The following is a 25,565-nucleotide window of genomic DNA, read 5'->3' as shown; positions in this document are numbered from 1 at the left end:
AGCTGCTTGGCCCTGGAGCATCAGTAGCCAGGACTTGTGTCCTTTGGCTTCATTTTGCATGGCCACAACATCCCCAGAGCCCCCGTGTCCCTGCTCCCCCTTCTTCCCCAGAGCAAGAAAGAGGGAGAAGTGACTTCTCTCCATGAACACAGATAGATTCTGACAGCAGAGGGCAGGTCCTGTCCCTTGGGGCTGTGACTCAGGTACTGGTTTACAGGTTTTAGAGCCTCCAGCTCACCTGGACCTGTTCTCTCCCTCATTTCAGCTCAAAGGAAACAGGAGTGCTGGCTCCAGTGCTGGTACCAATACCTTGTACCAAATTGTAAAGAAACAATAAACTACCTACTACAGTTTAAAAAGCTTTTAATGGACTGAAAGACACTAGTAAAAGAAAAATCTTGTAGGAAAGATGCACTGTAGTAATTTATTGATTGCTTTCCAGGAAATTCAAAATTTTTTCTAATAGGAGCAAGTTCATTTGCAGTGAAGACTCTGCTTTGTTGCCTCCAACACCTCAGAGGCTGCTCCATTCTTCCCCCCCCCCGCCATGAATTACAAATACCTGTAAGGTCGGGCAGGAAACCGAGGGTACAGAGCACAGGGACAGCACTTGGCTCCACAGGTCAGTAAAAAGCAGCGCGGATTAGCACGGGGCACGATCCAGGACAGACAATGCGAGGGAGGGAGAGGCTGGGCGCCGGCAGCGCGGGGCTGCGGCGGGCCCGCCCTTGTTCTACAGCTTCATCTGCTTGGAAAACAGGACATTCAACTCTGTCGGCATCCCAGGGCCTGCAGCGGCCACAGACTTCTTGCTTGGGGACAGTGACAACCCCACGGGATGTGTGTGTGTGAGGGGAGGGGAGAGGAGGATGTCTTTAGCGGCACCTTGCCCTTCAGTACTATCCATTGCCAGCAATGGAAGCTCCTGGTGCCAGTCCCAAAACCAGTGTGCAAAAAACTCCAGAGAAGGAGGTATTTGCCAGAGGTTTCAGTGCTGGGGGAACTTCAGGTTTTATTTAAGTCCCCTCCCTAAGGCCTGGTACTTTCTGGTGGTTATTGTATCAGGGTCAGGGCCCTCAGCTCTGTCACAGATGCTGTTGCAAATGAGACCAGGTCTCTAGTTCTGACTTTTCCTCCCCCCTCTCCCCCACCCCATAATAGAGCCATGATTACCTCCTCACTCCCCTTAGCTCAGCCCTCATTTGCTGCATTCCCACCTCTCTGAGGCACTGGGGTTTCCACTGCAATGGAATTTTGTGCGCTTTTTTAAACATCAAGCCCTCACTCTTTGGATACAGTATCCCAAGTTACTCAGCGGCAAGTAGAGCAGAGGTGGAACAGTGAATATCATATATATATATATATCTATATATATCTATGTATATATCTATATCTTTACCTTGAAAATTAGAATGTGAATGTTACAAAATCCCACTGACTTGCTAAACTGCCAACCAAATGTAGAAAAAATGGTTAAAGGAATCCCATGGCTATATCCTGATGTAGAAAATGCTGTACATTCCCCACTTCCACACGTCACAGGCTTCAGTCATCTGAGTGACACAAATATGGCTGTTCTTAGCACAAACTGGGATAGTGACTGGCGAGGGGGGTGGGGAATCAATCTTTTGGTTTGGAATCCACGTTTTACAAGAACGCAGAGCAATAATGGGGCTGGTTCTGTACTGGTTTAGCAAAGCAGTGTCCTTAGTCAACATAAAAATGACCTGAGAAATGTTACATCCCTCCAGACAGTTCATTTGGAATCCATATGTACAAAGTAGAAATAACTGCTGCGCACACACACAACACGGACACACACATGGCAGGAGGGCCCCGCGCGCGCCAGGACGGTCTGTGCTGCCTCCGGCCACTTCCCCTCACGTGGCAGACACAAGCTCGGGCAGACAGATTACATTGCTCAGATTAGTTCTTTGCATTGTGTATTAATTGTACCAGTGCAATAACATTGTCAAAAAGGAGGAGCTGCTCCAGGGGCAGCTGAAGCCCTGGGCCAGATTCAGAAAAGGGTGGTTTAAACTTTTTTTTTTCAAGCGAGGTACATGTTAAGCAGAGCTCTGTGTTAAGGGGATGGCAGCAGAAGGCATGCTTGGCTCAGCCTCTTTCTCCTCCACAGCTTTATCCTCTGCTTCCAGCTGTTCCCCACTTTTCATGCTTTCCTGAAGCTGCTGGCGTCGCTGCACCTCGGCTTTAAGGTTCTCCAAGTCTTTTTGGCTGAAGGGGAAAGCAAGGAGGGGAGCAGACATTAGACTGGCCTTGGAAATGGTGAAGCACAGGGACAAGGTCATGTTCAACAAGGGGGGAATGCTCCTTTGCATCTGCCCTCCTCCACAGCTCAGCCACACCTGAGCATGGCCAGGACCCTGTTTGGTGGTTGGGTTTGAACCAAGAGGCGCCAGGATGTACCCCATCAGTGGGGCTTGGGGTTCATCTCAGTGATGGCTGGGCAGCCTCCTGCCTCTGCATTTTTACCATCCGTGATTATTTACAGCCTTAGAACAACACAGTCTCAGCTCAGGTCATCTATTTCCACCACCACCCCAATCAAATTTTTAACTACAAGTCTATGAGACAATTTAGAATAATTTAAAAAAAAAAGAGTCCTGCTATTTATAGTGTTTTGATGATGCTAATGAGGGCCTGCATTGTGATCTTGGCTAGAATAAATCCTGCAAAGCTGGTTTCTGCTCTCTCATGAACAAAGACAATACAAAAAGATGACTTGATTTCTAACGGCACAACCCAGAAGAATCACTATACCTTAGTGGAATGAAGAGAATTCCATTGATAATGTTGAGCTGCTCCAGGACACTGGCCATACTGGGAGCTGTGAACTACACCACAAGAGAAAAGAAGTTTCAGGAAATCCAGAAAGGACTCTGAGCAAGTCCAGACACCATTAACTAACAGTTGAGAAAAACCTCAGGCTCATATGACACCCAAATAGCTGCAAAGTGGCATCATTTATATTATCTACCTCTTCACATCAGTAAGCTGAATAGCAGGATCTAGAGCTCCCCACCAGTCCCTGAAGGAACCTCCCGCTGAACCCTGCGTGACTTCAGTTAAATACAGTGCCACTTCCAAAGTGTGTTGGGTTTTCTACCCTCCTTCAAGTACTGTAACAAGGGTAAAACCTTTAGTGCTGTTTTTATGGGTTTGGGCCTCTGCTGGCCCCCATTCCCTGGACTTGACTCTTTACTCAATTCGAGGTCCTTGTACCCCCTCTGCTGCCATGAACCCCTCAGATCTGTTCCAGTTCTCCACAGGAAGAGAACCTACCCACAGAGCACTGTCCCACTCTGCCCTTCCGGCAGGAGGGAGGCTCTGTAGCTGGAACCTTCTTTCCCACCTGCTGGAGTACAGCCTAGCAGGGAGAGTGCCCACTGCACAGGTCACCTATTCCAGGGCTGGGGTAGGAGCAGCTGGATTTGGCCCAAGGGGGCCAGTCACTCCTGCTCCATGTCAGGCAAGGCAGCCCCCACAGCACCTCCACCCCCACGCTCCCTGCCCAGCCCCTCCAGCCACAACATCCCTGGAAGGAGAACAAAGCACCTGGTGAAGGATGACAGCATTTTTTAACATGAGGAAACTGAAGTACTTCTGCGTTGAGCAACCTGCCCCCAGGCAGTGAGTCAGCAGCAGGGCAGGGTTGTGCAGAGGTGTGCCAGGCTCTCGCCCCAGAGCTGTCCCTGCATCCCCACCACTTCCTGGGGCACCCTGTGATGCCATCACCTGCATCCGACTGCCCAAGCTCAGGAGAAAGAGCCAGAACTCAGGAACATGCTCTCAGAGGGGACAGATGCTCCATCCACACTGGTGATACCACACTGTGAGCTCCTGCCCTGGCAGGGACCTCCTGCCCAGGAAGGATCTAGCCTGGCACAGCCACTGCACCCTCCTGACACTCTGCGTCCCTCACGAGCAGCTGGACACAAATCCCTGCTGGCACAGCCCACTGCCCACTGCTCCCAGGTTACCTTCAGTGGCATGATGTTGGCATTGGAGCCGTTCTTGTAGATCTCGTTCATTGTGCGCTGCAGAGCGACCGCTTGCTGTGTCAGGTATTTCAAGTACTCGGAGCTCTCTTTGGTCTTTTCATGGTGTTCACCGAGCTGACAGAAAAGGGGAAAAAAACAGTTCAACATGACAAATGAGAGCAGGACCCAACCCACGGTACAGTCCTGGGCGCTGCCAGCTCAGCATCCCTACAGAAACTCAGTGGAACAGGATTTCACATGTCTTGGCATTCAAAAATCAACCAAACAGTTCTGGGAGCCTTATTATCAACATTCCACATTTCCATCAAGGGGGAGCACACTGGCTGGGTGAGCGGCATTCCCGGCACGGAGCTGTGCTTCCAGGAGCAGTATTCCAGCATTCCCCACACCGGGCTGTGCCTTCAGCCAGCTGAGCAGCACTGAGTCACCCCGTGCAGCTACAGACGTGCTCAGACAGCCCTGGGCTGGGGCAGGAGTTTCGCTGAGCAGCAGCTGCGCTGTGAGTGGGAGCAGGCACTGCCCATGAGACAGCTCCACTACCAAACCAGTTTGGAGCTGGTATTTTAAAAGACTGGTGGTGCAAAACATGGGAAGAACAGGCCAGTTCTTTCCAAGCCCCACCAGAACATGGGGTTGTGCCATGATAGAAGCATCTGTCCACTGACCGGTACAGCACAGACACACTTGCAGGAATCTGGGCAAAGATTCCTGGCATAGCAGCAGGCAGTTACTGCACAGGACAGCAGTTCTGCCCCCACCCTACAAGGATTCCTACATATAGCTCTGAGCAGATGCCAGGGAAAGGCCTCCCTGAGGCCCAGCTGGGCACTGGTTTGCAGTGGAACTGCTCAATTCTGGCCCTGCAGTGACAGGACTCAAGTGCACAGTGTGGCTGCTCGTCACCTGGTTCTTGTAGATGGTGTAGCCTTCCTTCTCGTGCTGCAGAGCCGACCGGAATTCCGCTTTGCTCTCATACACTCGGGCAACCAAGTGGTGGCTGAGGGAAGGAAAAGGGTTTAGAGGCACTTCCACGAAGAAGAAACATTTCTGTGCTGCAGCAAGCATGACTGTAACATCACAGTGTTTGGGCTAAAAGTCTTAACACAAGTGCAAAAAGAGACTGAATGTAGTGCTCTGGAAGATACTTCTCCCCACCCCAGCTAGGGATTCATATGCTACACTCATTTGGGTTGGATTTTCCTTGGAATGCTGAGGAGTGACCTGCAGAGGTAAAGACTGTCATCTTGACAGATTTTTGGGGCAAACAGTATCACAGCAGATGCCACAATTAACCTGAAGAACAAGGGATCTCCATCTTTTGAAACTACAAACTTGGATGCTGCACCATGACCTTGGCGCTGGGAGGAGACTGAATCTCCAGTTGACAGGATCAGACCCTCCCACATGAGCACTCGGTGACTGTGCTCACTCTGACAGCAGTGACCCAGCCCAGCACCCCACCCTGCCTCACCTTAGTGCAACCTTCAAAGACTTGGAGCCGTGATACTTGGAGCTGATGGCCAATGCGTTCTCCAGGAACCGGAGGGACAGGTCATATTCCATGACTCCGTGGAGCACCAGGCCGATGTTGTTCTGCGCAGAAAAGCCAAGCAGGCATTAGGAAAGGCACATTCACACTACAGTTCCTGCTCTCTGAACAGCAGGACCACCCAGGTATGTCCCTGCCAGAAAGGCTACAGCCCCCAGCCATGTCCCTACAGCAGTAACACATGACAGGGACCATCCATCCGCATGGGAACTCAACCCAAGCAAGCCAGGCCCAAAGGAGGTAAGGCACCCTCCAGTTTAAATTAAGGAATTTTCCCAAGGATTACAGGTGCTGAAACCCCCATCTGCAGTATCCCAGCACAGAGCTCCAGCAACAGAAGCTGACCCTTCCAGCTAAAGGGCCAAACTCCTTTTTTCCTTCATCTGATGGAACCAACCGGTAACAACCCAGGGAGGAAAAGCACTGCCTGAATGTTTGTTTTGAACAGCCATCTTAAAGGGCATCTTGAAGGCCAAGAGGTTTCTTAGAGATTAGGAACTTGAAGACTATTAACAGATTACTTACATCCAAGAGTGCCATTTCTGGGTGATCCTCCCCAAATACCAACAGCATGAGGTAGCGTGCACGGTACAGCAGGTTCAGTGCTGTTGAGAGTTGGCTGTTTGCAAAGCAGTACAGAGCCAGGTGCATCTAGGACAAGAAAAGGGATCCAGCATTAATGTAAAGGAAACAAATGTCTCCTTTCCTCAGCTGCACATGAATAAAAAGACTTCAGTCAGTTCAAAAAGTCCAGGTCTGCTGTCTGACCCACAGCCCCACTGAGGTGTCACAGAGGACACAGCACTGAGGAAGCTGTCTGTTGAGTGTTTTATTTCAATTTCTATTAACACCCCTTGCGGAATATTTCCAGCCTGACCTCTGTGTATGTGATATTCTGACTGTGCTTTTGGGGGGGATTTTTTTTTGACATAAGCCCAGAGCCAAAGCCAGCAGAATTAATGAATCTAAATAAAGATTCAGCAGAAAAACACTAAAACCCCAGGTTCAGCAGGACAATTACTGAGCATACAGAATATTTATAATGCAAACACTCAGCTATTCAGTTTGTAGGATGCTAAGAGATGAAGAAAGTGGAGGATTCTGGGAAGAACGCTGCAGAAGGAGGAGAACTGCAGCTGTTTTGCAGCTGCAGACATGAGGCTCACAGACTGCAGCCAGAGCCCTGAGGTACTGCTGCTTCCCCAGCTCCCCATACTCACGTATTCTTGAATGGTGTTGGGGTGTTCGATGCCCAGGACCCTCTCGCTCATTAGCACCGCTTTCTGCTGATTGCTTAAGGCCTGAACAGAACAGAACCCAGAGCAAGTCACGCTGTGCTGTGAGCTTGAACAAGCATAGGGAAGGAATGAGAGGACTAAGGAGACCCCCTGGGAGCCCCTGCTTACCTCTGAGTAATCTCCCATGATATAGTTGAGCCGAGCTAGCAGCCTCAGGCAGGCACAGATTTCTACATGCATAGCACCATACACATTGTTGAACAGGTTTAAGGCTTCGTTGATGAGCTCACAGCCCTCCTTTAAGAAACCTGAAAGAAGGTGTATCCACACAGATATGTATGTTAAATAACCCCTAACGCTGCTGGAGAGCTGCTTCCCATGAAGCGAGAACAGCAGTGGGATACACAGCCCTAGGTCACTGCCTGTGCAAGGACCAGAACCTGGGGGAAGGAGATCACTGCCCTGACCCATCCTTGCTCACTGCTGGGGGGCTTTACAGCAAGAGCCTTTCAGATGGTCTTGGAGACCAGGATTCTCTACCAAACCAGGGTGGGCAGGGATGTATTGGTGGGCACGCCTCACAAATCCTGCTCCTCCCATTATCAGCGGCTGCCCTGAGAGGCAGAGATACCCAGGGTCTGTCTGTACCTTGCTGAACCTTTGCTTGCCCGCTCTGGAAGAAGTGGAAAGCATCGGAAGCTTTGGGGTTTACGTGTTTCACCACGGGGAAGATGTTGAGAATATCCTCTTCTGTGAAGGTGGGCTTGTGCCTGTTGTCAAAGTTGTACTCCTTCAGCAGGATCTGGAGCAATCAAAGAGGGGAGAGCACGGTCACCACTTCCATAGGTACTTGGCAAGAAAAGGAGGAAATTGTGTGTGTGGATTCACAGGCAACACATCTCCAGTACCATGACCTAGGACAGAGCTCTCAAAGTTGGCCAGATGTAGGTGTGGACCACTGTGTGTGCATGGCAAAATGGCACCGCAGTACCAGTGCTGGACCCTGACAGGAGACTCCATCCAGTTGTTCTCCCACAGGAGTGAAAAAGCAGTGCTGTGGGGAAGGAAACCCTTGTTCTCCAGCAAGGCCCCAAAGTTCTGCTCTGCCCAGGGGAAGAGCTGCCTCTCTTTGGGGATATGTGGAACCTGTGTGTGCATGAACTGAAGCTGAGCCAGCCAGAGCAAGCTACAGCAATTGTACCGAGGCTGGCCCTTCTTCCAAGGGAGATGCCAGCAACCTTACCCTAACAGGGAACTGGATTAGAAATCTCTTTCCCAGGGTTGGGACCTGTATTCTACCACGAACACCACAAAGACCTTTCGGGGCTCACACTGTGCCTGCAAGCACAGTCACACTCTTCGTGTTACTCATTACAGAACATGATGGGAAGGGAGAGGGGATGTGGATCTTACCTGGACCCCAGTTTTGAGGGAGATTTCACGGAGTAGGGTGATTTTCTGTAGATTATACACTTCAGCTGCTTGGTCAGCATTCTCACTGCAGAAAGCACATACAAGCTTCAGCTTTTGGGTGAGTTTCTGCTCAAACACATCCCTCCACCATGGGTACCTGAGGCACAGGTCCCTCTACAGCCAGGTGCTAACTGAAAACAATGACTAACACTGCAGGGCTTGCTCATGGTATCCGAAAGCCTACAGAGCACAGCAGTGCTTTTACTGAAATCCTCCACATGTTCTCCTCAAAGCTCACTGCAGCGTTTGGGCTGAATGCCTTCAGCTCTTCGTGAGGAGTGAGCAGTCCCTGACATGAAGGGATGACCCCTATCTGACTATCCAAAGTTGGTTTACCCAATTAACCATGGTTTTCCTCTCGGTCCACTTAGCTGGCGCTTCTAGTTTAACCCTCACAACGCATCCCTTGCAGCAGCCTTGTTCCCCACCTCTGCTCAGGTATAGGAGCAGCTGTCCTTGTTCAGCCTAAATTATCACTGATATAGACAAATATCTTTTGACTATACCTCTTCAGCTTCTCACCTTCTGCTCCCCTCTGCACCCTTAGGAAAGTTTTCCCTTCCTCTTCTGTTTTTCCTGGTTGCCTTTGCCTCATAAGTTTAATCTCATTCCACATTTCACTTACACTTGCCCCTCCTGCTCTTTGCCCAATTTCTTTCCATTAAAAATCCATAAAAGTCTCTCAAGAGTACAAATTTTATTCAAATAGAAAACAAGTCAGAAAGGGAGGTCCTGTTAAAGAACAAGAGCTACAGGTGTTTGGTGAGTCCAGGCACAAGCCGGGGTCACTGCTTTGCTTACCATTCAAGACTGAAATCAAAGTAGTTCTTTGCTTCTGAACAAATATTCTTCCATAGCTCCTGAGGGGTCATGCTGGCCCATGCGGTGTTATCAGCATTTCCAAGGTTCCTGTTTTTCCTTTTCTTATTCTTTTTCTTGGAGACCAGCTCATCAGCTGGAAGATGGGCAATGGGATTTGGGAAGGAGCTCAGAAAGCAATTGAGGAAGTGGCTGATGGCGGCAGATAAACCTGACAGCTCCACACCCTACAGTGAGACACCAGAGTCAGCCATGGGAGATACTGCTCCGACCCCCAGCCTCACACACATCCACTCCTACCAGAAACAGGGACATCTTCCAGGAGAGGGAGAGTAAGGCAATATTTGCAAGTGGAACTAGCACAGATAGAATTACGTAGATGTAAGAGTAACTGTATGCCTACACACACAAACAGACTGCTACCTGGGACAGAAAGAGCAGAGAGTGTAAAGAGACTTGGCACTGGAACCAAGCCAGGGGTATTGCTGTACTGTGTGTGGACAAGGACAAGATATGTAGTGTTCAGCCAAGTAAAAAGGCTTCTTAGAAGGGCAAAAGCAACACTGTTTAAGAGGAAAAGGTATTACAAGGAAAACAAGCTGTGATTTCACTTTTAAAAGCCTCCAACATAACGAGTGAGGATCTGGGGAGGAAAAGCATGAATGATTACTCTCTGGGAAAGCTTCCTTCAAGTGAGAACTTGATTTCTCTTAGACACAGGCCTGTACCTATTTCAGCGCTAATGAGCTTGTACTTCCCGTTGCCACGCAACCTCCGGGAACTGCCTAATGAGAGGAGAGCCCCAAACAGCTCTGTTTGCGGAAAAAAGCAATTAGAGAGGACACAGAAGCCAAGAGGTCAGACTGCAGGTCATACCTGGAGGTACGTCTTGAAGATGTGTTTGGCTGATCGAGTGATCAATTCACTGATTCCAATTTTCTACCCAAAGGAATAAAGAACAGACAAGTCAATTGGCAAGAACATGAAAAAACACACCGGGCTTTTGAAATGGTCTTTTATCAAGATCTGCAGAAGACACACTATTCTCCCTGCAGCACAGAAGTGTTTGGCATTTGACAGCCCTTCTGGAGCCAGCGAGGAGCCCCTGGCACCTCCGTGCCCACAAGCCATGCTCAGCACAGCTCCAGCAGTGCTTCCAGGGGCTGCCACAGCCCAGGCCTCACCTGTTCCCAGGCAGCCATGCTCACAACACTTCACAGTTTGATCCACAGCCCGGATGGATCTTAGAGGCTTAAAAAAAACATATGGCTTAAAATCCAGCTGTTACCCACTATTACACTTGGGAATCCCTGAAGCACCCAGAGAAGCTGAGCTGTATACTCCCTCACATTATGGAAGCCATTGAGGATTTGGGAACAAAACTCCCCATCCACCACTTACAGGTTCTTCTCCCTCCTCCCCTGTTTTTGAAGCTGTTTATTTTAGTGAAAACAACGGGCCAAGGGCGGATCTCCTCAGGGCAAACAACACCAGAGGTGGTTTGAACCGAGTCCGATGTTAGGCCTGATGCTTACAAAGATGTGATCCAGCTGTGCGCGGCTGGGGGTCTTGGTGATGAAGCTGATCACTTTGCCCAGGTAACGCATGTTGATGCCCCTCTGGTGCATGGCCTCAGCCAAGGTCGCTCCATCCATCGGGAGCACTGTGTGATCCAGGCAGTCCTTGACCTGCAGGGTATGTACAGACTTTGGTTGCTGAGGGCAAACGTGAAGGGAAGAATTTCAATTTAAAAAAAATAAAAAAAAAAGCCCAAACTAGGGAGCAGGACTGGGGTTGCACAGTGTCACTGCACACACCTCATTACCTGGGTCACCCCAAAAGGCTGACACTGATCCCAAGCAAGGCTCTTTTGGTGGGTAGAGTGCTGTAACACCAGAGACCACAACGGAGTGTGGGCAGTGGGACGCTCACACCAGTCAGCCCAGTCTGGGCAAGCTCCTTGCACTGGGGCCAATTTTACTCTTCTCTGTCTTGGTGGGGAAGGAGCAGCACTACGCACTCACGACAGGCAGAGGCAAAACAACTCCTACTTGTGGAACTAGCAGGCTGACCCTTCTTTAGGGCCTCACAGTCACCAAGTAAAAACTTTTCCAATTAAATGAGTATGTGGAACTGTGCATTCACAGCTGATAAGGAGAAATGGCACATTTTAAGCTGTGTTGCAGTGCTGATAAACAGTCTAATTCACATCATGGAGTAACACCAGTTCCTCTCTGATATGCAGAGGACTACCTACTACAACAGCTGGTCTGCAACCTCCCCTCACACAGGCCTGTGCAGTGCTGTGAGTTTATATACTGGAATATCAACTACCTTGTAATCAACAATCACCAAGCCTTTTTCTGATTCTCTCACCCTCTTTTTTATTTAAAGACTGAATAGGCAATTCTAAAGATTATGCTGACTACAAAACTAGTGAATTTAGAGTCCAGAAGAAACATTCCAGCAAGGAAAACCCTCTCCTGCACAAGACCAATAACTCCTGGGCCTCTTGGACTGGAGCTCATGAGTTCTCCCCTCCCAGTTCCAGTGCCTTCTCCAACAGGCACGTTAGCTGTCAATTTAGCAAGTGTCTGGAGAAGGGAGAAGCTGGGATTTCTTATCTGGCCACGTTCATGGGTGATATCCAAAATGCGTGAGACTTACAGAGGGAGTTTTTATGACAGCTATTAGTAAGAACAATTTCCCAGTTCACTTCAAATTATAAGTCACCGATTGAGTCATGACCAGGGTCAGTAAAACAATAAGTTGTGCAGGATGCCCAGGGCTAGGGAGGGTGGCTTACATGGTCTCTATTGTCCCAAACTCTTAGCAAGAGCTGTTAAGTATCAGTGCCAAAAATTATTTGTTTAATTGAGGTGGGAAAATTGTGCCATGATGTAAGATGGGAAATGGAAATGCCTTGCACGAGACGCTTGCACTGCTCCCTGTGCTCCCCCACTGGTGCTTGTTTGGGGCAGAGCTGGTGTCCCAGAGATCACCAGTGTCACTGCTCAGAGCAGCCAGGCTCAGGCCCAGCTTTCAGAGAGCACATCACTGCTGGCCCTCAGTTCCTTACCAAGCCTGGGATCTGACACGACAAGAGGAATGCAGCAGCATCCTTCAGCAGCTGCTTCTGATCCTGCACCTCCTCTTTGCTTGACTCAGGGAAGCGAACACCTGGGAGAGGAAAAGAGAAAAAAACATCAACCACAGCAACTCACAGAAACAAAGCCTCTACATAAAGTGTATAGTAAGAGCAGGTAGAAAGTAATTCTGTCTCCCTGGAATAAAAGATGCTTCAAAAACTCATCTCAAACTCTACAACTTGTTTTGATGGGAAGAGCAGTGGTGGCTGTGCTCGGGTAGCAGCTGGGCTGTTTGAGCTCAGCAGTATGACCATTCCCCTGCAGTGTGCCTGCACACTGCCCTGATATTCAGCCCCAGAAACACTCTGGAATCTTTTCTCCATTTCCAAATAAAAAATACGCTCCTAGCTGTGGAAAGCTACTTGTGATGCCTGTGCCCAATTGTGCATGTGAAAGGGCACTGTGACTGCTTACCAAAATGTAAACCCTGCCCTTCACTGAGGGCCCAACATCAGTTGTTCAACTACAACTGCTTTTTGTGTAAACTACTGTATTAGGATCATATTTAATTTTTTTCCTCCCTCTGCTTCTCTTACGTGGTCTAGCAGCTGGGATGCTGGGGAATCGCAGGAAGATTCTTGGCAACAACCTGCAGCCCTCCCCCGAGCACAGTGGCGGGAGACACTCACTGCCTGCACTTGGCAGCTGCAGCACTGCAATCCATTACACTGCTCTCTCCTCTGTGCTTCAGAGAGAGCCCCGCACCATGCCCAACGAGCCAAAAGCCAGCAATATTCTTGGCTACAGAACACAGTTTTTGCCTGCAGCTGGCTGGACACAGCACCCTTCTGAAGGAGGACTGAGCCCAGCTCTGGGTACACATACCTGGTGAGAAAATATCCGGGTTAAAGCGAATGTCAAACGACGTGTCACTAATGGAGCCTACAGCCTTGCAAGCATTCTGAATCACTTCTCTGCTTTTGGGATCCACTGGAGCAGGAAGAAAAACAGACTACAAATGAATGTGGAGTTCACGAAATTACAAACCTAGCTATGAAGATAAAAGTTTTGCTACTAGAAACAGCAATGATGGTCCATTCTGCAGAAATCCATTATAAAACCAATCAATTGTAAGATATTTGGAAAGGAGAATGGCTGCAAAGTCTGAAGAAGAGCATGTAAAATAACAAAAAAAAATCCCATGGACCTCTCCACATCCAAGCATAGACACTCAGAACTCCAAGCCTGGGGTTCCCAAAAGGTGCCCGTGCATTGCTTGCCTCCTGCCCAGCCCCAGCACTCTCCTGCACCCCCACAGGCCAGCCTGGCCAGGCTATTGCTCCTGGGCAGAGCCGAGGGGCTGATGGGCTTGCTGGGTTCAGACACATTCACTCACCCAGCCCCCTGAGGCAACTCATCCATCAGGGTGTGAGCAGAACTAACTAAGAGTTCAGGCACTACTGACAGGCAGCCAGTGTTTGTCCTGTTTAACAATCATCAGTCACCCCAACCACCCCTAGTCTGGCACTGCTCCCACCAGTGACAGCCCACTAGCCAGGGCAGGAGGCCTGGGCTGAGCTGGTGCTGAGGATGAAATACCTGTTCCATCATCAGACGCGATGGTCTCAGCGAGCTCCTTCACCTGATCAAGTCCAGTCACGTTATCGTCTATTTTGCCGTCCTCTGACTCAGGCCTTTCGTTGTCTGCGGCGCCATTCTCTGGAGAGGCACCATTTTCCAGTGCACCTGAGCTCTCCTGCTTGTTGGCTTTCTGCTGCATCAGCTGCAGCGCAGCCAGCTTCATGAATAAGAGATACCTGCAGCAAAGGGAAAGGGAAATTCAGCTCAGCAGAAGAATCCCCAAGGATCACCACTGCTCTGCAGGGAAAAAACCTCACCAAATTACCATTACAGACCACAGTTTCCCTGTGGAAATACAGGGTATACACCCTCTTCCCATCAGCTTTCCAAAAATCTAAGGAATGCACATTGTCAGAAGAAGCACAAAACTGGCTTTTCGTTCCCCACCCAAATGGGAAGTGATCTCCTTGCTGCCTCCATAGACAGCATTCGCAGCCAGCTCAGGAAGACTGCCAGATGCACAGGACCACTGACACACAAACCAGCAGCAGTTTGGCCAGGAGAGCTCAGCAGAGAGAGGTCCAGGCTCTGCCAGCACGGAGCAGCAGCCACAGTCCTGCTGGCTGCTGTCTGGAAGCTGTCCTGGGAGCAGCAGAGCCGGCCTGCAGGCACAGGGCAGAGCTGGGGCAGGCACTGGATGTGGAACCAGCTGCTCAGCAGACATGGTCCTCTGCCAGCAGTGGGAGGGCTCATCTTCCCAGCAGCCAGAGCACAGGCTCTGGTCACCTGTGACAGCAGAGCACCCACAGCCCTTCCCATCGGGAGCAGGAGCGTTGACATCGCAGCACCCCAGGGCCGCACCACATGACTGCGACGTGTCCCACTCCCCAAGTTCCCACTGCCTTGCCAGCACAGAGCAACCCACAAATCCCACCACAAACGTGCCTATAGCACTTCCTACGGGATTTTTTTCAGCCTCTAGGAAACAAAAGTAACATTCAGGACATGTGGAGAGCCTTAAAAAGAAGCATAAATTCTTCCCATTCCCTAGCAATCAGGTGCACAGAATACCTGCAGGGAAAAAAGAACTTCTTAATGTTTGGAGAGGGACCAACAAAAATAGATCTGGAGACTAAAACACAAACCCTGGTTCCCTGGACACCTGTCCAAATCCCTACTGTTCTCACCTCTCATTAATTAAGTTTCTAGAATTGCACTTGCACAGCCAAGCAATGGGGCAATGAGCTGCCCACTTCTGAGAGCTCTGCTGCGGTGTTCCCGGGACAGTGCAGCATGGTCCTGAGTTGGACCGTGACCAGTTGCAGGTGGAGGAAGGGGGGAGCTCTGCTCACCTGTGTTCTACAAAGGCATCAACAAGCTCTTGCCGGAGACAGCAAAGCTTGTGTCTGTGCTGCTTGGGGAACCCCATTTTCTTACATTCCTCTGGCATCTCCTCCCCTTCAACAGGCAGGAAATTTAGATCTGGAGGGAAAGTGCGGAGCAGGTCCAGGATGTAGTGACGCCCATCGTTGCCAATAATGCCTTTGCACTCCACCGAGGAGCACAGCTCCACCTCCTCGTTCTTGTCGTTGAGAACTTTGTGCTTCTGGATCTTCAGCGGCCTGCTGGTCTTCTCCAGCAGCTCCAGGTACTTGGGGTGTGAGACAACTGTCTTGCCAAAGTCTATTGACCCATAGATGACACTCTGTTCCTGCTCCCGCTCCAAGATGCCAGGAATAATCGACTGAGCTGTCACCCTGTAACCTCTGTAATCCACCACGACAGTCCCCAGCGTGTACAGCCCTTCCACATCCACAGCATTGTAGGTCCGCACACCATTGAGATCATTGGTAGGAGCTACATAAGCGGCCACGTCTCCACCGAAGTCCTTGTAGTGGTCACGGACGTCAAAGCCCAGGCTGAAGAAGATGTTGTTCCAGATGAACATCTGCATCTTGGTCTCCTCGCTAGGGTTAATGGCCATGACATTGCCATCGATGACGGCCATAGCACCTCGTGTTGCTGCTGCAGTGAAGTCACTGTGAACCTGGAGGCAGGTGGAAAGAAAGCTGGATCAGGATGGACTCCCAGCACCCTGCTCTCAAAGATCCCTGCAAATTTTTCCTTTGCTCCTCTCCTCCTGATAGCCTTACGGCAGGCAGGCAGGTCCACTGGCTTTTACTTCTGAGCCTGGTTAGTGGCTTGGATACAAGCCCCAGGAGCCAGTACACAGGCAGCAGAGATGGGGATATGTGAGGAGCTATCAGCACATCCCAAAGTTACCTTAAAAATGGCTCGTTCTCTCAGCAGCCTCTCAGGCAGGTTCTTGCGTGGCAGCTCCCGTGTGGTCTGCAGCTCCTCATTCCAGTCTCTGGTCTGAAAAGGGAAGAAAAGCCTTTGGGGAAGCAATGCATTGTGTGAGAAGGGACTGGCAAGGCAGCATTCCTGCTTCACAAGCATTTTGGGAGAGAAAGGGGCAAGAATTCAGGCTGCAGTGGAGCTCAGAGGAAGTGAATTAGCAGCAGGAACGAACACACCTCCACAGTGGACTTTATTCAACAGCAGTCTAGGACAGATCTTTCATCAGCCGAGCTAACGCAGGGCAGTACCACTGAAGGAGCAGCACAGTGCAACTGTCATCAGCCAGCGCTGCGGTCACGCTGCAGGCACACCCCTGCCCACAGCCAGCCCTGCACCATTCTGTGCTACAAAGCTGCAGCTGAAGCATTTGGAATAGTCTGGTCAGAGACACAAGAGCTGTTCCACACCTGACTGGCATGGAGGAACGCTCTGCCTCCTGTGCAGTGACCCTCATTGGAGCAGGGATGGGGAATTTATAAACACCCAAGACCAAGCTGCTCCTCTCAGACCCTTTCACACTCAAGGAGTTGCAGCCTCAGCAGCACAGCCCCTATAGTCAAGGGCCCCACGAATAAGTTTCCCCTTGATGAGCAAGACCATTCCACAAATACCAGAGGTTACTTGTTGAAAGCTGTTTCCCAGCACAGCTGGCTGCAAAACTCTTGCCAGCATTGTCAGGTAAAGCAAGACCAATACCTGTCCAGGTATATGCTCCTCATAGCCCAGTCTAGAAGTGTAAGCATCTTCGGCCCGGACACAGTCCATGACGTGCTCTGCTTGCGGAGCTGTCCAGCTGTACACTTGGAAAGGAGTGGCTATCCTCTCAAAAGGGTGTCTCTGAACCCTAGTTTGAGAGGGAAAACAATTAGACATTTTTCAAAGAAAGATTTCCTTCTATTCAAAGAGAATTTTCCCTGTGCTTTCACACTAGTCCGGTCATGGTTGAGCCCATAGTGGAAACTCAAGCCTTGCCGAAAGGCCTCCTGTGTAATCTGTCTGCTCTCAGCAGGGGCTGGGGGCTCATCTATAGTTACTTCTGGCCCAAGAAGCAATACAGTATAATAATTTTTAAATGGCCAGATAGTCACAGTGGTGGCTGGAGGCCACTGCTAATTTCAGCTCTTGTCTAGTGTCACTTTCATCTCCTTAATGAAGCAGGAGCAGAGCTCCCGAAAGCCACACAGTGTGCCTGTCAATCCACACCCTGCTGAGCTGAGGCAGTTCATTAAGTGACTCTGAAGAACGACAAGCTTTTGCACAGGACCCACTGTCCTGGAGCAGAACAAATGGTCCCTGCAGCAAGGACGGGAGAATCAAACAATGCCTTATTGTTGGTTTATTATTATAGGAGCTAGAGGAAATTAGAGAAAATTAACATGCACAGGCATGTTTAAAATAACCATCCTCTTTCTACCATAAGCCTACACAAAGCCCTCGTGTGTTACTTTCACTGATATTTATGCTTTAGTCTCTTTTTTGGACCAGAGAAGAAGTACCTACTGATCAGGTTACCAGTGCTGCTGCAGCCCGTGGCCATGCTCCACACTAATACTCTGCTGCCCGGGTAACTGGGCAGCCACCAAGCCTCCCGCGGGGCATGTGGCCAACAGAGCTTCGGTGAGGAGACCCACACCTCAGGGGCTGCTCAGTGCACCCCCCGTGTCCCTTTTGTGAACACTGCCGTCACCTCCAGGCTCACTCTCCCACTGTGCAAATTTGTCCCGTGTGTTCAGTTTCCCAGCAGGGACACCTGAATTCCAGATAAGCCCCACAAGTGATATTGCCATGGCAATGGAATGCTGTCATTCCCCCACCCTTTGCTTCAGGCAGAACTGAAACAGCAAATCAACATGTTGTAAGCAAGAGTCACTGGAGAGCTACAGCCAGAGAGGAACCATCCAGTACGTACGGGTGGGGACTCTGGGCTTCCCCCAGCCCCTGTCACCGCTGTGCTGAACACCACAGGCAGGCACATCAGCTATGACAGCTCATGTTTCAAGTGAGGGAAAGCCAGCTACCTCAGGGTGCTTGCCATGACGTTGAGTCAGGTGCTCTTTGGTCCTTGCAGCTTATAGTCATGTGTCGCAACCACCCACCACTCTGTGAGCTCAGAGAAGCAGGCACTGCAAATCCTGCTGCACCAGTGGCATCCAGCTCCCCAGGACCAGCCACACAGCTGAGCTTCCCCAGTTTCACACAGACTGCTCAAGGAACTAGAGAGGAAGAAGCACTGCTACCGTTTCTTCTGCAGGGCAGAGAAGTTTTTTTTGAAGGTAGGGCTGATCTGGTTAAGTAGTTCCACCAAGGAATGACTGAGAAAACTGGGGTTTGCAGGTTTGGGATTGAAGTTGTATGCAGTAGACCTGCAAGAAAAAAAAGAAACAGTCACAAGCCACTGTCATATCTGATACTTCCCATACTCTGGGAACGTGGAACATGACCAAGAGCTCTCCATACATGCACAGTATCCAGTGCTGCCCCACATGCCCTTGCCTGCACGACGGAGACCATGGGGCACACCCGGGAAGCTGGGCTGCAAGGGCCCTCTCCACTCTCCCCACATGAGACACAGCCAGTAACCCTGTACCTGGCCCTGATGGGTTATTTAATTTAGACATTAAGGCTCAAGAGAGGCTTCTGTTTTTATAGCTTGGAAGGACTGATTTCATAGAGCTTCCCAAACACACCAAAAGAGCCGTTGCTTAACAGAGAATCCCCTCAGCAGAGCCACTCCAACAGGCACAACCACAACAGTCTCTCACAGTCATCATTAAAAAAATAATTTCTAGTCAAATTTGTGCCCAGCTCAGGGAGTTCTGACAGGCTGTGCTTTTGCTTTAGGGCAAAATGAGATAGTTGCAATGGTCGGGAAGGAATTTCCTCCCAACTCAAAACACTCTAATTAGTTGATGACATTATGGGATGTTTAAACTTTCCCTAAAGCACCAGGCACTTAGCCACTGTGGAGAAGTGATACCAGGCATAACTGAACAGCCCAATCCAGTACAGCAACTCCCACAAACCCACGTGAGCAGCGAATTAAAACAGGCTGCTTTCCGCCAAAGAAAAAAAAAAAGGCATCAACTGTTTGTTTGTGGGTTCTTTTCCAGTTGGCTGCTGCAGGGCAGGACAGGAAGAAATCTCAGTTACTCACTGATTCAAGTAAAATCCCCGAGTGGATGCAGTGATACTGACGTGCCGATCCTCCACCGTGATGACATACAGATACATGAGGTCCCCGTGCATCTTCCGGTTACCGGGCGGAGGGTTCCAGCCACTCATTGTCAATACCTTTAGGCACTGCAAAGGCTACAGAAGAACACAACAGAAGCAACTCCTGTCAGCAGGAATTAATTTCTTTGACTTAGAGTCATTCAGTGTACATGGCAGATCCCTTTTACCTGCTTGATTCCAGAAGCGGAGCTTATAAACCCACCTGGTCTCCAGAGCACAACCTTCCTGAGCCCTCTGCAGTCCACTAGTTTGCCTTTCACACCGCAAGGCACGGGTGAAAACAGACACCCTGGGCCTTTGGGCTGCACAGGGCACGGATTTCTTGCTGTACTGGTTTTCAAATGGCAGCTTCTAAACCGGAATCCAAGTGGGAGGGGATGGGAAAGCTAAGGGCAATCTGTACTGATCTGCAGATCCTGTCTCCAGGACTTTGCAGGGGAATTCTCCCTTCCCTGCCACCCTTCCCAGCAAGCCTGGCCCTTCCACACTGCAGCTTCGTTCAGACTCCATGTCCAATGTGTTGCACACCAGCTCCTGGACTTTATTCTTTTAGCTAAGCAGTGCTATCCCAGCATTTGTTAAGCATGAAGCAGAGCAAATCCCAAAGTCCACTTCAGCTCAGCTTTCAATCCCTAACCACCAGTTTGCTGTGAGGAATGTGCCAACAGCTGTTTCAATGACACAGGAGAACTCTACCTTCCAGTCTCTGTTCTGGGGCTGAAGGGCACACAGGGGCCTCTCTTTGCTACCTGGCAGGATATGTTCAGGAGGGGTGCAGTCAATTTGTTCCATTTCAGTACCTTTCTTCTTCCGTTTTCCACTGTCTAGAATGGACAGAGACAGAAAGTCAGTTCTGGAAAGTGCAGCATTCCCTCCTCCGGTCATCATTCAAGGAGGGATGCAGAAGTGCTCCGAGTGTTCCTCTGCACTCAAAATGACACGGGACAGGTGACTATTACTGTGTGTTTAACTAAGCAAGGAGTCAGGGAATGAAACCCCTGACCATACCAGAGAAGTCTTTTTGCCCCCATACCTCCCAGGTCTCCTTCAGTGAAGACACTCAGGAAGGACAATGAGTTACAGTCCACACCATTGAAAGCATCTGATGGGTCAAGACTCTTCAGAAGGTCCCGAATGTGACGCACGTGTATCCTGGCTTCTCGCACTGTGTATGGCTCTGAGGAGCAAAAAGGGAGGAAAAAAACTGGAATTACACATTTGCTTAACCCTTTGGCACACAGGTCTCAAAATGCAGCCACGGGAAAGGGCTGCTGGGTGGCCAAAACCACTCCCTATAAAAACCCTCATTCATTCCCTCCCAAGTCTGAAGGAACTTGCCTTCCACCACTTTCAGCAGCGAGCCCTCCTGCAGTCCTTCAATAGTTTTCAGCTCAGCAAAGTTATCGAGGACATTGCCATCCAGCTGCAGGGAGAAGCAAGTCCGATGGCAAGTATCCTCCCGGTCCATCAAAACTTGGTGGATCTCTTGCACCATCTCTTGAGGAGAAACCTTAAGAAGGGAAGAACCCAGTTATTTTTTAACTTCACATGTGCTCTTCCCAAACTTTGTCCCTCTGCTGCAGAATTGAACAACTCTTGACCTCTCCAAGCTCAGAAAAGCAGACTCTACCTCCCTGTCCTTCAATGTCCAGGCAGGCCTGGGCCAGGCAGCCTCTTGCTCACATCATCTCTTCCTTTTTGTCTCAAAGGCACTGGCCAGGCAGCCTCTCTCCTGCAACCTCCATCCTTTGCTGCCTTGTTTCCCACTTAGTCCCATCAGAGGATGGACAGGCCAGGGAGCTGTGAGCAGCCTGAAGGTCCTGCCAGACTGTGACTGTAGGGGCTACCAGGGGCCTTCCTGGGCACAGTCCAGGGCACCTTCCCTGCCTGCCTGGCTGAAAGGACGGACTTGGCTCAAATCCTTCCCACTGCCTCCGTTCCCCTCCCCAGCTGGCAAGGGCAGGTACCTGAAGGGAAAAGGGCTCTATCCCTGGTGCACAGATCTTGACAGTAAATCCCGTGTCCTGGATGACGATGACCTCCTGGTCGTTCCCATCTTCTCCCGGGTCAGCCTCCTCGTGGCCATTCTGTCTGGCATCCTTCTCGCCCTTGAGGCTGTCGTGCGGGCCACTGCCATTCATCAGTGCCACACCAGATGGGTGCTCTGGATGAGAAGAGAGGGATTTAGACAAGGTCTGAGCTAAAGGACAGTCCTCTCTGAGTGGCTGCAGAGACTGGCCTGGACACCACTACTGTCCTCTGGCCAGCCCGAGCAAATCAGGGGTTAAAAGGCAGGAAGGGTTTTATTCTGCACTTGCTGTTTACTAGACAGAGGTGTGCCAGGCCCTTCCCTCAGAGCATAATTAACGTGCTCTCACTTGCCTGTGGGGTTTGCATCTTCCACAAACTGTGGAGAGAGGAGGGAAGGAGGGCAGGAAGGATGGGTCAGCGTACACCACACTGAGATGTCTTAAGAAGCCTCTTAATTAAAAGAAATGGGTGTGTGGTGCTTTGCGGCCTGGAGGCAGCTGTAACCTGTGCACCAACACGTTAAACAGCTCCCCACAGCCCTGCTGCGCCGCTGCTGCTCAGCAGAGAGAGGGAGGCGAGGAGCTGCAGTGGCACTGCTCCGCTGCACGTCACGTGGGAGCCTGGTTACTCCACCGCCACACAAACAGCTCCCACACCCCTGCCCGCATCTGGCCACCCTCTGCATTGCCAAAATACTTCACAGAGATCCCATGGTGCCAGGGTGAGGCTTTCCCTAAGCAATTTTATTCAAGAAAAAGGTGACGACATTTAAAGTGCCATTTAGACAGATGCATCACAGGGCTGGGGAGCTCTCTGCACGTACCTCACCACTCTGCAATGGTTTGTTTTCTTTTCCAATAAGGTGGATAGTGTCAGAGAGTTGATAAGATCTTGGAGGCTGCCAGTCTCCTAGAGCTGCCTACACCCTGTGAACCAGGCTGGGGACCACACTACAGAGGACCAAGGTGCTGGAAGAGTGGAAAGAGCTACTGATGGCAACTTCGGGATAGGACAGAGCAGGGCACCACACCAACCCACACACCCGGGGCAATGGGCACTGGAGGGGAGCAGGCATCGTGCCCTGTAGGGCGAGTTCCCAGCAGGGCTGTCCTGGCACACTCAGCTGGACCCACAAGGTCACACGTGGCCGTTCCAGCTTGGTACTCCCAGATACCCACTTGCAGGCAGCACAGACGGAGTGGGTGGGGGTCTTTCCCAGGCAACAGAAACAGCCTTTCTGAAAGGTTGCATGGGGTCAGGGCAGCTCTGAGTCAGGCTAATGCCCTGAGGCTGCAGCCCCGCAGCCAGCTCCATCTGGCAGGTCTCTCTCCTCCTCCTCCTCACCTCCCAGCAAGGCACTCATCTCCAGGGGAGATGGCAGCTCAGCCTCCCTCACCTCAGACTGGCACTGTGGCTTGACACCTACAGGTGTCACAGACAGTCCTTCCCCTCAGCCCCAAGTGCTCCTGCAGTCCAGAGAAGTCATCCAGCCTTCACCACGACCCAGAACAGGAATGGAAACGCCATAGCCCCGTGTGCTCCTGGAGCACAACACGAGGCTGCAGCAACAGGCCCTGCTGAAGAGTCCCCCAAGGGTCACACCCCCACTTCAGACTACGACTGCCAACAGAAAACCCTCAGAGACAACTGCCAAGGTTGAATTAGGACATGGTGAAAGGGCAAGAAATGCAATGAGAGCACATCCTTTCCCAAAGGCAGCAGGTAGCAGAGCTACCTCATGCAGCCTCTGCTGCCTTCAGCAGCTTGGCAGCTGCTGCTCATGTTCCCTGTCACCATGCGTATGTCCCCAGCACAAGCTGCTCATTTCTCTGACAGATGAAGCCAAGGGCGAGCCAAACAAGAGGCCTGGCTCTGGCTCCAGCAAGCTGCAGTCATGCTAGAAAGGAGGAAGAAAAGCTCCACACACGAGTGCCGCAAGAGATGTGGTTTCAGAAAAACCACACTATGCCCAGAGGGCTGAGGAGAGCCCCTTGTCACACCCTACAGCCAGCACAGCCATGCTCCTGGACTGCCTCAACACGTGGGGACGTGGAGAGAGCACAGAAAAGCCACCACAGAAATGCTGCACCTGGGGCTACCAGTACTGCAGAGAGGATGGCCTGCCAGACACCTGAGCCAGACTGGCCCAGCCCCTGCTCACCCAAGCAGGGCAGGATCACTGAACTTCTGCTCCTGCTGTGGCAGCCAGGAAGGGGAGGCAGAATGTGGCTATGAGGAAGGTTGGCATTACAACCCATGCACATGCTGGTGTGGAGCACAACAAATGCCTTCAGTGGCAAAGCAAAGCAAGACAGAATTCTGCACACAGCAAGAGAAAGTCACCAGCCAGGACCATGCTTGTGCTTTTCACCCTTCAGTGGTGTCAGATTCCCAAACTACCGAGTGTTTCAGAAATCAGAAGATTGTTTCTTGACTGCAGAAATACAAGATATTTGGCCCTTCCATCCCTATTTCCCTACTCAAGTGAAGACAGGGCCGGCACAGCTCTGCACTTTGCGACAGGAAACATGTACAGGCAGCACCTTCACGTCTCCTTACGCCAGAGGATCCAGCTCCAGCCAGTACTGTCTTAAGCTTAGAAACAAAAGTTAAGCCTGGACTGAGAAAGACCTGCTGTGCAGCAGGTTAACCCTTGGATGTGAGCCAGCCAAGGCTTTCCAGTGGGGTCTGTTCACAATGGGTATGTTTAAATGGAGCACAAGCTGGCCTGGAGGCCGTGCTGTCTCCTGGGTGCTGACTCACCACATGTGCTCCCCAAGGGAAGAAGAGCTGCACCCACCTGCCTTAAAGTGGGTCACCGGTTCCTCCCACCCGCTGCTGTGCCACAGCCTCCGCAGCACCAGCGCCGAGAGGGAGGCAGATCTCGGGGCACTTGATTTCAGCCCCCTTGACATGGCATGAGGAGCAACGGGGACACCTGAAAGATACCTGCAGGGACCTCTCTCTTGTTCCTCACTCTCACTTCAAGCCCCAAATTGGACAGCAGCTGTGTTTGGTTGCTGGCTCTCACTGCCGTGTGCTGCAGCCCTCGCAGAAGGCTCTGAGTCATGGGGAAGCGGTCCCACCCACTCCGGGGGCAAACGCGGCCATTCCTCCTGCTTACCGCCCTGCTCGCTGCTGGAGACAGAGCAAGGAAATCCCTTCTCCAGATCACACCGCCCTTGAGACACAGGTTTGTGGTCCTGACTGAAGGCTGTGACCTCTGATATCCCCTGTCATTCCAAGGGCTGTGCCACTGTCCCAGCAAGGACCTTCCTCCTCCTCTCGGCCCCCAGTTTGTACCCACAGGTGCGGCGGAGGCTGCTGAGCTCTGGCTCGCACTGGCTGAGCCGTGACACGATGTTCTCATCGCCGCTCCGAGCAGTGTGAACGAGCCTCACGCACATGCGAGAGCAGAGCGCCAGGACAGCGGGCGGGAGGCGGCCGGGCACCACCTCAGCGGGGGAATCGACCTGCGCTCCTGTCTGCGGTCACACCTGGCAGACAGGATCAGACTGAGGATTAGGTTTCATCTCTGCGCCTGGACAAGGAGTTCACACGCTAAGGTGACAGGCCCTGCTTTAATCACGCTTCCCATTTACAGCCAGGCTGCAGTGGTGGCAGGCACCTGGCGAATCCAAGCAGACAGGATCCTGGCGTGATGGAAGGTGCACACCTGAGCCTGAATATTGCTGGCTGCGCACAGCCATTGACAGCACAGATGTTGGAAGTGTTAGTTAATAACTAATTATTGTTCAAGCAAATCTTCTAACCCAAAGGTAGTCGCTAATCCTTTTCTAAGATTATCAGATCAAAAAGTCAGCGACATTACATTTCTGTGAGCTAGCCTGGTCTGCAGGGACTGCTCTGTTGGTGATGAGTTTCCCTCCCTACATTTAGTAACCACTGAGATTGTCAGAGGCACAAACCTGTAACTTAAACCCTTACTTTTTCCAGCACTGAGTTTTGGAATGCATTTCTTACCAGCTCCAGTGCCATTCTGAGGGACCAAATTCTGCCTTTCCCTCCTCAAAGGTATTTCAAATTCCAAGCAATGTAACACAGTTTCTGCAGTTTCCCAAGCAGCTGCAGCCTCAACACCTGCCACCAGCACACCAGTGGGCATAGGGAAAGCTAAATCACAAACTAAGCTACCAGCTCAAGTCAG

At 51.0% G+C, this 25,565-nt stretch overlaps 1 protein-coding gene across 3 annotated transcripts in view; it reads right to left on the bottom strand.

The window, feature by feature from the left end:
• Nucleotides 1-346: 346 nt before the first annotated feature.
• Nucleotides 347-25,565, bottom strand: part of CLUH (clustered mitochondria homolog) — a 33,076-nt gene continuing 7,857 nt past the window's right edge. For 2 of the 3 annotated variants that reach the window (XM_050322142.1, XM_050322141.1), the window contains exons 2-26: nucleotides 21,334-21,530; nucleotides 20,705-20,876; nucleotides 20,400-20,543; nucleotides 20,063-20,190; nucleotides 19,287-19,441; nucleotides 18,370-18,495; nucleotides 16,829-16,976; nucleotides 16,055-16,147; nucleotides 15,124-15,818; nucleotides 13,790-14,007; nucleotides 13,076-13,180; nucleotides 12,181-12,281; nucleotides 10,637-10,789; nucleotides 9,978-10,040; nucleotides 9,084-9,328; nucleotides 8,223-8,307; nucleotides 7,458-7,611; nucleotides 6,978-7,117; nucleotides 6,792-6,872; nucleotides 6,097-6,222; nucleotides 5,494-5,615; nucleotides 4,926-5,019; nucleotides 4,002-4,136; nucleotides 2,782-2,855; nucleotides 347-2,235 (exon numbers count right to left, since the gene is read on the bottom strand). In XM_050322142.1, coding sequence (XP_050178099.1) covers nucleotides 2,067-2,235; nucleotides 2,782-2,855; nucleotides 4,002-4,136; nucleotides 4,926-5,019; nucleotides 5,494-5,615; nucleotides 6,097-6,222; nucleotides 6,792-6,872; nucleotides 6,978-7,117; nucleotides 7,458-7,611; nucleotides 8,223-8,307; nucleotides 9,084-9,328; nucleotides 9,978-10,040; nucleotides 10,637-10,789; nucleotides 12,181-12,281; nucleotides 13,076-13,180; nucleotides 13,790-14,007; nucleotides 15,124-15,818; nucleotides 16,055-16,147; nucleotides 16,829-16,976; nucleotides 18,370-18,495; nucleotides 19,287-19,441; nucleotides 20,063-20,190; nucleotides 20,400-20,543; nucleotides 20,705-20,876; nucleotides 21,334-21,530 — 3,923 coding nt within the window. In that variant the 3' untranslated portion in view covers nucleotides 347-2,066. Of the gene's footprint in view, nucleotides 2,236-2,781; nucleotides 2,856-4,001; nucleotides 4,137-4,925; nucleotides 5,020-5,493; nucleotides 5,616-6,096; nucleotides 6,223-6,791; nucleotides 6,873-6,977; nucleotides 7,118-7,457; nucleotides 7,612-8,222; nucleotides 8,308-9,083; nucleotides 9,329-9,977; nucleotides 10,041-10,636; nucleotides 10,790-12,180; nucleotides 12,282-13,075; nucleotides 13,181-13,789; nucleotides 14,008-15,123; nucleotides 15,819-16,054; nucleotides 16,148-16,828; nucleotides 16,977-18,369; nucleotides 18,496-19,286; nucleotides 19,442-20,062; nucleotides 20,191-20,399; nucleotides 20,544-20,704; nucleotides 20,877-21,333; nucleotides 21,531-22,220; nucleotides 22,713-25,565 lie in introns of those variants that run through there. The other variant, XM_050322143.1, reaches the window with a different exon arrangement.

This window comes from Myiozetetes cayanensis, unplaced genomic scaffold, assembly GCF_022539395.1.
Source record: "Myiozetetes cayanensis isolate MyiCay16 unplaced genomic scaffold, myiCay2020 scf27, whole genome shotgun sequence".
NCBI lineage: Eukaryota > Metazoa > Chordata > Aves > Passeriformes > Tyrannidae > Myiozetetes > Myiozetetes cayanensis.
This window is presented reverse-complemented; position numbering and strand designations above follow the sequence as displayed.